Source organism: Schistocerca gregaria, chromosome 1 (assembly GCF_023897955.1).
Source record: "Schistocerca gregaria isolate iqSchGreg1 chromosome 1, iqSchGreg1.2, whole genome shotgun sequence".
Lineage (NCBI taxonomy): Eukaryota > Metazoa > Arthropoda > Insecta > Orthoptera > Acrididae > Schistocerca > Schistocerca gregaria.
The window spans coordinates 844,280,078-844,293,168 of record NC_064920.1 but is presented as its reverse complement, the minus strand read 5'-3'; the positions used below and the strand labels follow the sequence as shown (position 1 = coordinate 844,293,168).

General features: G+C 37.6%; 1 protein-coding gene across 4 annotated transcripts in view; it reads right to left on the bottom strand.

Annotated features, from left to right (window-relative positions):
• The window catches only part of LOC126272509 (endoplasmic reticulum membrane-associated RNA degradation protein-like), a 75,099-nt gene that overhangs the window by 39,449 nt on the left and 22,559 nt on the right, over window positions 1-13,091 (bottom strand). For all 4 annotated transcript variants that reach the window (XM_049975411.1, XM_049975427.1, XM_049975420.1 and 1 more), the window contains exons 2-3: window positions 10,238-10,497; window positions 5,741-5,830 (exon numbers count right to left, since the gene is read on the bottom strand). In XM_049975411.1, coding sequence (XP_049831368.1) covers window positions 5,741-5,830; window positions 10,238-10,497 — 350 coding nt within the window. The remainder of the gene's footprint in view (window positions 1-5,740; window positions 5,831-10,237; window positions 10,498-13,091) is intronic.

Sequence of the window (13,091 nt, the reverse complement as noted above, 5' to 3'; positions counted from 1 at the left end):
AGAATACCATTATAGTGCAACAATGCAAATTTCATGTCTTTATGAAATGTATCAGGTATTCTAGATAGTTTTTTGTCTGTCCTGTAAAATTCGTGTTTTGCTACTTATGTAGTATTGTTTCTTCACCAATGATATAATGAAGCAAAGTCATTTGCCACAAGCGGTTTTATTGTGACCATGTTAAATAAACACACATTAGCTGCTTTTTACAATGCACCTGACAGTGACAGTGTTTAGGAGAGGGAGGGCTGCCTCTTTGGACTAGATCTATGGAGATAGTCAAACCTCCCAAACCCCACAATGACAACATTGTCTGTTGTGCTGTTGGAATCACTCCACTGCATTCGCTTTTTTTTTTTTTTTTTTTTTTTTTTTTAAGGGAACCTAACACTGATGGCAGAGTGTTGTTGTATGTGATGAAGGTTCAATAGAGAATATGCTGTAAGAGAGGCAAAGTAACTATACCGTGCATTTGTGAGAGACAGCTAAATTATGTTAGTGAGGTATGTCAAACCTTCTGCAAGTCAACTACAATGGATTCTGCAAATGTCCTATATACAATACCCAACTTACACTTTTCTCACATGACATCGTGGTAGTCACTGAACAAAGCAATCAGGTGGATTCAGTAACTTCCAAAAAGGATGCGAGTCAAAATTTTTTTAGTACCATACCAAAACTTATAAACAAAAGTATGGAGCACCAAATTAAATTTGTGACTGGGTAAGTATTTCTTGGTGCAGAGTGTGCAGCATGTTATCTTGGATGGAGCATCACTGACACCTATTAAAAGTAACTTCAAGTGTGCTCCAGGAGGTTAGTTGAGACTCTTACTGTTAATATTATATATTAATGAACTGGCACACAATACCTTAGCAAAGTACTTTCTGAAAAAAGCTATACAAATATTCAGTTACATCTTTATAAAACTGCCAAGTAGTGTACAAATTGGTAACTTGCTCAAGTGGTTAGGACCCATACCAAATAGGGCTAACTGGGTATACTGACATGTATACAAAGAAGGGTAGATGATGATATTTGGTTTGTGGGGCACTTACCTACATGATCATCAGTGTCAGTACAACGTCACACTTTTCAAACAGTCCAAGTTTATACAATCCTCTCTAGCCACTGTTACAAATGATGATGATGATGAGGAGGAGGAGGAGGACAATACAAACACCCAATCCCTAGGCAGAGAAAATCCCGAACCCAGCTGGGAATTGAACCGGGGACCCCGTGATTCAGAGGCAGCAACACTAGCCACTAGACCACAAGCTGCAGACACAAAGAAGGGTAACATGGATGGTAACAGGTTGGCTTGACTTGTGAAAGAGCATCACGGAAAAACTAAAAAATCTTAACGTGCAGTTTCTTGAAGACAGCCACCAATTTTTGAGCAAAAGCTTACATACGAAGTTGCAATAACCCATATTGAGAGAGGAATGTAGGAATACACTACAGCCACCTATTTGTCACTATAATAGGGGTTGCAAAGACAAAATTCACTAACTGCAGTATGTACTCATGCTTTTAAGCAATCACTTATCCTGCACTCCATACACTAACAGAATGAGTAGATTCCTAATATGCAGTATGATGGAAAGTACCCATTGTTATGCATTTCTCTGTCGTTCGCATAGTGTAGATGCAGATTTAAATAAGTCTTCTCCTTTACTCCTTTATAAAACAGGAAGACCACTATTACAATGGTTAAAATTATAACAAGCAAATAACGCAGGTTGCTCAACAAATCAAATTAATAATTATTTAAAATCTAGGTATTTTACACTGAAGAGACAAAGACACTGGTACACCTGCCTAATATTGTGTAGGGCCTCTGTGAGCACACAGAAGTACCGCAACACAACGTGGCATGGACTCAACTAATGTCTGAAGTAGTGCTGGAGGGAACTGATGCCATGAATCCTGTAAGAGTACTGATGGGTGGAGATCTCTTCTGAAAAGCACGTTGCAAGGCGTCCCAGATACGCTCAGTAACATTCCTGTCTGGGGAGTTTGGTGGCCATCGGAAGTGTTTAAACTCAGAGGAGTGTTCCAGGAACCGCTCTGTAGCAATACTGGATATGTGAGGTGTCGCAGTGTCCTGCTGGAATTGCCCAAGTCCTTCTAAATGCACAATCGACGTGAATGGATGCATGTCATCAGACAGGATGCTGACGTACGTGTCACCTGTCAGAGTCATATTTAGATGTATCAGGGATCCCATATCACTCCAACTGCACGCACCCCACACCATTACTGAGCCTCCAACAGCTTGAATAGTGCGCTGTTCACATGCAGGGTCCACGGATTCATCAAGTTGTCTCCATACCCCTACGCATCTATCTGCTCAATACAATTTGAAACATGACCTGTCTGACCAGGCAACATTCCGGTTCAATGTCAGTGTTGACGGGTCCAGGCAAGGCGTAAAGCTTTGTGTTGTACAGTCATCAACCATATATGAGTGAGCCTTTGGCTCTGAAAGCCTGTATCAATGGTGTTTTGTTGAATGGGTCACACGCTTACACTTGTTGATGAACCAGCATTGAAATCTGCAGCAATTTGTGGAAGGGTTAAACTTCTCTCACATTGAACGATTCTCTTCAGTCGTTGTTGGTCCTGTTCTTGCAGGATCTTGTTCCGGCCATAGTGATGTCAGAGATTTGTTGTTTTGCTGGATTCCTGATATTTATGGTATTCTCATGAAATGGTCGTAACGGAATATCCCCACTTCATCGTTACCTTGGCGATGCTGTGTCCTATCACTTGGGTGCTGATTATAACACCACATTCAGACTCACTTAAATTTTGATAACCTGCCATTGTAACTGCAGTAACTGGTCTAACAACTGTGCCAGACAATTGTCTTATGTAGCTGTTGCCAACCACAGCACCGTGTTCTGTCTGTTTATATATCTCTGTATTTGAATAGGCATGCCTATACCAGTTTCTTTCGCGCTTCAGTATGTATGTTAGATAGCATATTCAAACATTTATTAATACTAACAAATGAAATTTGGGCTAAAAGAAGGCTAGTCGGTAATGAAATATAAAGTAATATTACAGATTAACCTAACTGGCTGATCGCTGAACAAAAATTAATGAGCCAGTCACTCCGTTTGTTATACATTAAAATCTTTCCCTAATAGCTTAGGAGGGATGATCGAGTTAACCTTTTACAACTTTTGCAACATCTATATTATCATTAAATAGCAAACTTTATATTGTCATACATAAAACTGATGATCACCGCAAAATTGCAAGCACTGCATATTCATGGGTTATCTTTACTAAAATGGTGTTATGGGTCTCAGAGCAATGCCCTATTCCAAATCTGGTTAGCATCATCATCTTTTAATCTCCATGGATGTGAGTATGTACACCACTGTTGAATGTTGGGCTTTACTGGTTGCAGCTCATTGCAGATGTTTTTCATTATTTGCAACCACTCTTCTTCTCACTAGCTCATAATTTTCTTCTTGTCAGCGAAATTACAGCCCAATTGGGTATGTGATCATCTTGCACTGTGCTGTTTGTAGAAGTGTCTTTGGCTGCTGTGTGCACTATATCATTACCCCTAACTCCCAGACATGAAACATATACAGCCTTTATCATGCCAAACTTTATACTACCCAAAAAGCACTGAAAAAATGAGAAGTCACCCCAGCAAAATCTGTCAGACTCTCAGTGTCCTCCCACCACTACGAAAAGCATATCCAACAGATATGATTCAGAAAATTCAAGATGCCCTCCTGAACATGCAGAATTTGCAAATGGAATCATCTTTTTTTTTTTTTTTTTTTTTTGGTATCAACTTAAAAAGGAGCTGGGTTGAAGAATTACCTACCCAAGCCTTCATTTATTTGCATGTTTTTGACCATGATGATATACCCATTTGGCTGGGAATGTTATCAGATAGGAGAGGCTGTTCTAACTCAAGAGCCTGCCTGCAGGCAGCTGGGTGCTCACTGGCAGCAGTAAGTAGGTGTGGGCAAACAGCTGATGTGTGGGCAATCAGGATGCTGCTTATATGACTGTCGTACTATCTTGCTATCATGGTCATGTGCAAAAGTGGTGAAGTGATTTGCAGATTGTGTGCAACAGGCTACCTGAGAGGTAGCCTTTAGTAGCTGCACTTGTCCAGTGTTGGAACAGTCTAGGTTAGTTGACAGAGGACACAGTTGTTTCCATGAGCAGCTAGGAATCTACTCAGTTCATGCAGGCAGAATCCCATTTGCCTAGGTAAGTAGCTGCTGGAAAAGAGCAGCAGGTTTACCAGTAGCTGCTGGATATTGACTGTCGTGTCTCAGTAACCCCCCCCCCCCCCCCTCCCAAATTGTTTTTTTCATTTAGAATCGTGTCTTTCTTCGCTAGGCAGTTGCAACAGTAATTGCACCCCATCAGTTATGGTAATAGAGGACTGCCAGCCCAGTCTGAGCACCCAGAGACAGCAGTTGTGTGTGTGTGTGTGTGTGTGTGTGTGTGTGCAGTCTTTTTGTTGTGCCTGTCTGTGTTTTCACATCTCTATTATATGGCGAATAGTTATATATCCTTTTCATAATACTGTAAAAAATTATATTTATTCATTTGTCTTCTGCCCTGAATCAGTCATGCATATGGTGATGATGTGAGTTGACATCATAATAATTTGAGAGAGAGAGAGAGAGAGAGAGAGAGAGAGAGCACAACTGACATGGCTGCAGGTGGTATAAACCCAAAATTTTTTTACACTATTTCACATTAGCGTTTACTTCTTTTACAAAAATCATTTCTGCAATTAATTTCACATTTCCTCGTGCACATATGGACAAAACATTCAGATACACTGTAAAAGAAATGATCAAGCAAGGTGGTTTTCAGATTGCTATTTAACAAAGACAGACACTTTACATTTCTTATTTATAAACTTATGGCAGACTGTTGTAAAGTTCAATGCCTTGGTTAAATAGCAAATTTCAAAGGCAAAGGTACATGATCCTTGGACATGGAGTTTCATTTTCTGTCTTGTACCATGATCATGGACATTCATGTTTTTGCTCAATTTTACAATGTCAGTTCTTACAACCTTAAAATTTCTAATTTGTATAGATTGACAAGGTGTAAAATGATTGATTTAGAAGAGAGGTTTGCAGCTGTCAGTTAGCTTTGCACTATTCACTAATCTCTCAACTCTTTTCTGATTGAGGGGAATGTGTGAGCTATGATACCATATTACATTACACTACGAAACTATGCATAGCAAACAGTGTGAACAGTCTCTGGGCTTGTGCAATGTGTAAGGATGCTTCAGGAGTAGCACACTTAATTCAGCTTACTATTAGTTATACAGTACTGATGTGTGTTTGCCATTTTTAAGTTTTCCTGAACACACACACCAAATGTCAACTTGCTATTTGTCCTTCTACACCAATTAACTGCTATCTTTTCTTAATACTCCTTGAAAGATTCATCCCTGACTCACATTCAGTATAGCTTTTACACTTCCTTGTTTCAGAAATTCTCCTTAAGGGTATCAGTTAGCTGTTGTGGAGTATGTACTGATTGCTTTCACAATTCCTGGTTAAAGTTTCATCACATTCTGCTTATGCTCTTCCTCTCTCTCGCGTAAATGGGCATTTTATGAAATAAACAAACAGGCAAAAATTGCAGTGTGATCCAGTGAATCACTGTTGAAAAACTGCATCTTATGTATAAAATAACTTCAGAAGGACAAATCAAGAGAGATGTTACTTACAGGAATAGTACCCAGAATTGACTTCAACTCTGATGTTGCGAGGAGGTCACGCAGTAGAAATGGTACTGTTTTTCCTCTCAATAGGTAAACCTGTAAATAAAATGCTATTGAGCAAAGTATTGCTATTTAACATCAAAACTGTGCACTTTAGAAAACTGTGATGATTAATTACTGGAGAACTGAGGGGTGCAAAGTACATATTAGTAATGTGGCAACTGAACAACCTTCAGTTTTATTACTTTCATTTCAGTAAGTAAATAAGTATGTATGTATGTATGTTTCTTACTGTAATAAAACTAGTAAAATGTTTTTCATAGAAAGGAGAATCCAAATTTGAAAATTATTTTTGTTCTAATTGGAAAAGCAACCTTGGATGGAAGCAAAACACTTATCTTATATTTAATTTTATTTGGAATATTTCTGAACTAAAGGAAATATTTACAGTGATGATAGAACTTGTAGGTGCATGGAGAAAATAATTTAATTATGGTAAGGTAGAATACACACTTAAGTTTGTAGTTTATCAAAAATGGTTCAAATGGCTCTGAGCACTATGGGACTTAACTTCTGAGGTCATCAGTCTCCTAGAACTACTTAAACCTAACTAACCTAAGGACATCACACACATCCATGCCCGAGGCACGAATCGAACCTGTGACTGGAGCGGTCGCTCGGTTCCAGACTGTATCACCTAGAACCGCTCGGCCACTCCGGCCGCCCGTAGTTTATCAGACAAAACTGTAGATTGTTATCAGTTAACTGTAACTCTGAATGTGTGTGATTTCTCTTAAGTGAAACAAGTACTGTATTAACTGTTCATACTTCAGCATCAAATATAATTAAGCAAACATATATAAGAAAATGCATAGACTTCATGCAGTGTGGCACATGGAGTACCAGTATAGGTGAAAAAATAACATGATTGGATATACAGATATAGTGTATAAAATTGTTTCACATAGAAATCCGCCACTGAGAACCATAAGGGTCAAAAGCACGTACGCAAAGTTTTGAGAAAAATAGGTGTTTGTGAGAATAAAATTTGTAACCAAACCAATCATAAAATTGACACCCATAAAGCCAAAACATCCTATATTTCTTACGAAGAAATAACATACTCACTTTCTATTTTATTTACATCATGTTTCTTTCTATTTTATTCACTTTCTATTATGAAATTTAAAGTAATATTTAAGATTAAAACTGTTAATTTTAAATCACAAAATTTTGAAATATAGGCTTATGACAATAATGTCTTGTTGACAGTTGTAGAGTTTGTAATTACTGTGAAACTAGAATCAGAACATAGAGAACAGTTACCAAATGCACCGCACACACAACTGAGGAGCAATTTTTCAGAAGTTGGTAACTGCCCAGCTGTTCAAAATTTAGATTTTTGGAGTTACACACCAAGCTTGTTGCCATGCATGATATGCTGAAACAGTTTTGTCAAAGGTCGACAATTGCTGTTGTTACAGGGCGTATAAAACTACGAGTTTCTACAAAACTCCATTTTTGCTCTGAGCTAATTAAAGCAAAAGTCAATAGACACAAAGTGTGCTTTGCTTCTGAGAGATCTCAAGAGAGGTTAACAATGTAGGACATTATGGTCAAGGATAATGCGAGAGAGTCTTCTGCGATCAAAAAGAAAGAAAGAGCATAAACTGTAGGCAAACACTTGCCGTCAGAACTAGCAACAGAAATAAATTAGTGGTTTACACAACAACATTAACTACTGATTATTGCTCAGTTCGAACCCACTTTGTCAGGGAGAAGGAATATCAAGAAAGAAGCAAAAAGGAGAAATACTATTTTGATAAGGTATACACACACACACACACACACACACACACACACACACACACACATACACAAACTTTGCGCAAAAAACTTCTATGGAATAATGAAAGAAGAAAAACCAACCGTGGTTATAGTACATTTTTATATTCAACAGAATCAGCAAACACCATAGCTCTCTGTAGACATGAAGTATTGCTTTTTATACTTGGCTTGAAACAGAAGGACCGAAAAGAATCAAACAAGCAGCCTCTACTCTACTGGATTTTCTCAGAAGCTTGGAGACATCCCAGTTAGAACATGGTCCAAATGAAATACATTTATTTTCTGACCCCGGTACTAATCAAAATCAAAATACAGTAATGATAAGTACACTAACTAATGATGTGCTGTTATATTATTTTCCAATTGTTAGGTGTACCTAGAATTCTGAGAGAGTGTTTGGTAGAGTGGATAACGACTAACAGAATATACTCTTTCAACAGATACTGTTGGAACAATATAGCATTGTCAAGATATTAAATAAAGATTGGGCAGCAAAGGATCTCAAGTCCAGAGCATCAAAAGCCCTACGATCTGACATGTCTTTCAAAATAACTTCTCTGTGAGTGATGGCTTCTTCAGGCATGAAATCTGGTAGTTTTGTGAAGTCTTTGCTGGCTGCTGTGGCTGAGCAAGGCACTTCAGTCTGTAACCACACTGCTGTTATGGTCCAGGTTCAAATCCTGCCACGGGCATGGATGTGTGTGATGTCCTTAGGTTAGTCAGGTTTAAGTAGTTCTAAGTCTAGGGGACTGATGACCTCAGATGTTAAGTCACATAGTACTTTGAGACATTTGAACCATTTTCATGAAGTCTTTGTGTTCCAAGGTTGATGTTTCCCTGCCATTAAAGTATCTGGGCACTCGATATTGCAAGGCAACTACCAATTCTGGCAAATGACGACTTGAGGTCTCTATGACTCCAATGAAGGCTATGTCAATTAAAGCAACAGTTCATGTCCATCTGTTGAAAACATTATTGCAAAATTTTCAATATGTACACTGTTACCACGAACATCAATTTTTGGTTAGGCAGTGAAGTCAGCAACACATTTCGAAGGTTCTAAAATCTTCGGTGTCCATTTTACAGACTGGAATTATGAAACCATGGAACATAATATTAAGGTGAGGCATTTTTTCAAGGGTTTCCAGCTTTTATGAAGAAATGAGTGCCTGAGAGTTTTCCTAACACAATGAAAATTTGTGCTTTGGGCTCATATGGAAGCGAATACCAGGGAAATCCACGAGAAAGCTTTCCGTGAATTTCATATAGATACATGTCGGCCTACACCACAAATACAGCCGGTTCACTGTAAGCTCACCATGTGACAGAACATGCCTGCTATAATCTTCAAATTGACAAAGGTGTTATTTAGGGTCTATGCATATCTAATGTTGAGGACATTTATTTACTATTAACATAAACCTGAATCTACTGATCCGTAGAGCCGCTCCAAGCAAAATTATGGAATGGGCAGGGAAATACTTGAAACTGTGGAGATATGAAGATCATCGTTTCCAGGATAGGTCACATTCATAATCAATTCTGGATGGTGGCTTCACAAAGAATGACTAGGACAGAGATGGAGGACATCAATACGAGGGGTCAATGTGAAGGATTTGACTATGAAAGAACAACTAGACCATTCACTGGGGCACCAAAATGAAGCAAATGGAGGAGCATTTGAAAATTAGGGAAGTATTTAAACATATGAAAGTTTCTACTAAGACATAACTTGAAACCAGCAGTACAAAATAGGTTGAAACAAACTGGTAATCTTTGACATGTAAAAGCTTTGACAAAATGTGAGAAAATTTATGTTACAAAGAAGAGAAACTAATTCTATAAAGGTGCAAATGATTAATGATGAGAACATAGACATGTTGAGCGGTAGCAGCAGCACATTATCATTCACTTATCAATAGATAGTGGATACAACAAGGTTGCCATCCTTCCCAATATACAGTATAAGACTGGTAACTTTTAAATGCTACTGGTAAGAAAACTAATCAAAGGACAAAGTGTTTACTGAGATTTAGGGTGCAGCAGGAGGGATATAAATGAAGTGTCCTCTCGGGCCCTCATTTTTCTGATATATTTATGCTTGCTTGGTAACTTTTGAAAATTAGAAGAGTGAAAATTGATGGCCAAGAGCATAGTTTGAGGAAAATGTAATGAAGAAAGGAAGAAAATTGCATTTAGGAGCAGGATGTGCAGTGTAGAGACTATATTGAATATGCATACCTAAAAATGATCGTTACAAATGAAAATGATACAGCAACAGCAACCAGAGATAGTTTGATGGCATTAAAAATGGAGGGACCTGAAGGATGACTTCACAAAAATTGACAGCTGAAAGAGAAATGGGTGAAAACAACAGAGTTAACTGCAAGCATCAGGGATACTCATTCTACCTCCATCAATGTACTCAATATATTCCTATAATAGCTTCTGAAAAAACAAGATCTATATCTATTTATCATCTAACATCCACCTATAAAGATCATCTTTTATCTGCCAATTTTAAAACTAATTCTGTGTCAGTGAAATTGCTATACGAACACTTGGCAATGAATATTTGGACTGTACTGAGCATGCAACATCAGACTCAAACTAAATAGTTACATTAGTTAGCAAGGAAAACTTATCTGCCATTACATTTCCCAATGAACGTTCCAAAACAGATGTTACAAATAATATGGCTTCCACTGTGCTTGTATCATTATAACTTCGGAAATCTTCATACAATTCTTTAAGGTCTTTTTCTTTTCCTGTCCATCTGCAGAAATCCCAGAAATACTCCATGGTCTCTGAATCCACATTTGCTAAAACACTATGAGCTTTATGAAATATAGGCCACATTCTTTTAGCAACTTCAGGGAACCAATGTACTGGTTGGCTCAGAATGTGAACATTATCTGCAAAAATAATAAAATAAGGAAACTAAGATTAAAAGTTGTTCCATTACAGCCAATCCTTTCCATTACAACAATCCACAACACAAATATCTTGTTACATATTACAAAATTATGAAGCACATTAAACACTTACAAATGGAAAGGATATTTTTTTCCTTGGTACCAAATTACCACATAACAATACCACTGGTATATTTTAAAAAGTACATTTTAAGGACAATAAATAACAATTTTGCACTGTACACATTTTCTTCTATGCCTTGTAAAATGATCTGAACTGTGATTATAAGCAATAGCAGGAGTAAAAGTAACAACTCACCACATAGTTGAGGAGCTGAGTTGTATGTTTAACTACAAAAAATATATTATAATTTGTAATTAAGAAAACACCAATTTAACCATACTTTACCCTCCAAAGACTTATGTACCAATTGGACGCTTTAGATGGCCCTTTTACAGAGGATGCTGGGAAAGAAAGCTCACAACTACCTCATAGTGCACTGGCTGCTGAGACAGGCACTGCTTACTTCTCACAAGGCAGCCAGCTTACAGCATATAAGAGAAATGAATGTGTTATGGGTTAAAGCATAACTGTAATGTTTGAGTAATGAAAAATGAATTCTTACTTCTAAGAAATAACTATTGTTTATGAAAACTATAAAGAGGCAAGGGGTAGAAGTAAAAACTTGTGAAACTATGAATCGCTTCCACTGCTCTTATCTGTGTCCGTGTCTGGACGGAACTCTTCCAATTTAGTGGTGCTGCCAGACACTGTGTTAATGATAATGATATCCACAGCAATTTGCATCATACTGTCATACTTTTGATAACTTCCTCCAGCTCCTGCAGGTTTGGCAGTAGGCTTCCCGGCCCACACCAGTAATTAACTGATGGAAGTGTCAGTGAGGTTTCGCAGATTTGTGGCGGACAAATCCCGTTATGTTTTGCTCTCTGAACTTTTTTTATTATGTTCATGCAAACACTATTGTGTTCATATCACAGTTATAAGGTGCTAGTTGAATGCTTTTATGACCTTTGCTTGTAGCACGTGGTTCACTACATATGACTTTGCAGTGATCCTGTTTTGAAGAACTATAAATCATACAGGTCCTCATCCAGCATGTTGTCACATTGTGTATCTCTAATGCAATCATCCAATCACTGTTGCCTTGGGGTTTTATTTGTTTGGTGATATTTTTACTTGCCTATAATGGTATACAACAAACTGTGGTGGTTGGTTTGGAAGTACTTTTTTCTCAAACCATTTCTCAAAAGTCACAGAATCCATCTGCCAATAATAGTTTCCATGTGAGGATTTGGTCCAAAGCTGGAGGTGATATTCCTTTAAAAACCTATTTTTTGAACCAGTGCTTCCCATAAACAGCCCTGGGGGTAGTTCTCTACACTGTGATTCCCAGCAATCCATCACTCTGCCAATATTTGCCAGAGAGCTAGATATTATCTATCCAGGTCTTGTCTAGATAGAAAATTTTGGTTGCAGCTTCTCCAGTGTCTCCAATTTGCACTAAGAAACACTATGTCTGCAACTTCAATAAACAAATGTCTTTAATATTTTTCTTAAGCAGGTAGCACTCAATTTCCAGTGCAATTTACTGACAGTTGGTAAAATTTTCATAAGGGTATAAAATTTCTCAACTGCACTTATAAGTACCTGTTTATTTAAACCATTAATAACTGTTTCAACTTTGCAATTTCTTTGCCTAAAAGGACCATAAGAAAAAGAATTCTTAGAAAGTTGGACTGCATTCTATGTTCAATACATACACTTGTACATACAATGTACAACTATGCTTTCATAGAAGGTGGTTTGACAGTAATAGTGCATTTTACATCTACAATATGTGCATTGTAACTCTGCTCTGCGACAGAGAATTTGAGAGTGAATCGAATGCTGGGCTGGGTGCAATGCCTGATACATTCACTCCTAAAAGTCAACACATGAAACATGAAGTTGTTATGCAGCTAACAGACACCTAAAATAACTCAGAAACGATCAGTTTTTGACAATATAATGTAACTGATTAGATAAAAAATCTAATCACCAAGTGGCAGCAGAACATGCACATAAAAGAAGATTATAACTATGCAGGCTTTCAGAACCAGTGACTGCCTCTTCTGGTAGAAAGGTTAAAGAGGATGGAAGAGGGGCGAAGGGAAAGGACTGCAGAGGTGTGGAAAAGGGTTAGAGTTTGGAAAAGTCACCAAGAACCATGGGTCATGGGAGACTTACTGGATGGGATGACAAGGAAAGACACTGTTGGGGCTGCACTGGATGAGATTTGAAAATCTGAGAGCTAAGATACTTTGAAGAACTGCCTGACATGATAAATCTGTATTTGCTATGTTAATTCCAAATAGTTCTGCACATTTTTCACTATACGTAACACAATAAAAGAATACAGAAATAAAGTTAAACTTAAGAACATTGTAAGAGAGAAATTTGTAATAGATAAACAAAAGAATTAATTTCATTGATGGGTTATGTTAACTTCATAATATTCAATTTACTGTGTTGACCTGAGATTCAATTTTAGTCAACTCAGAAAATTATTTTTGTGCTTCAAACACATTAT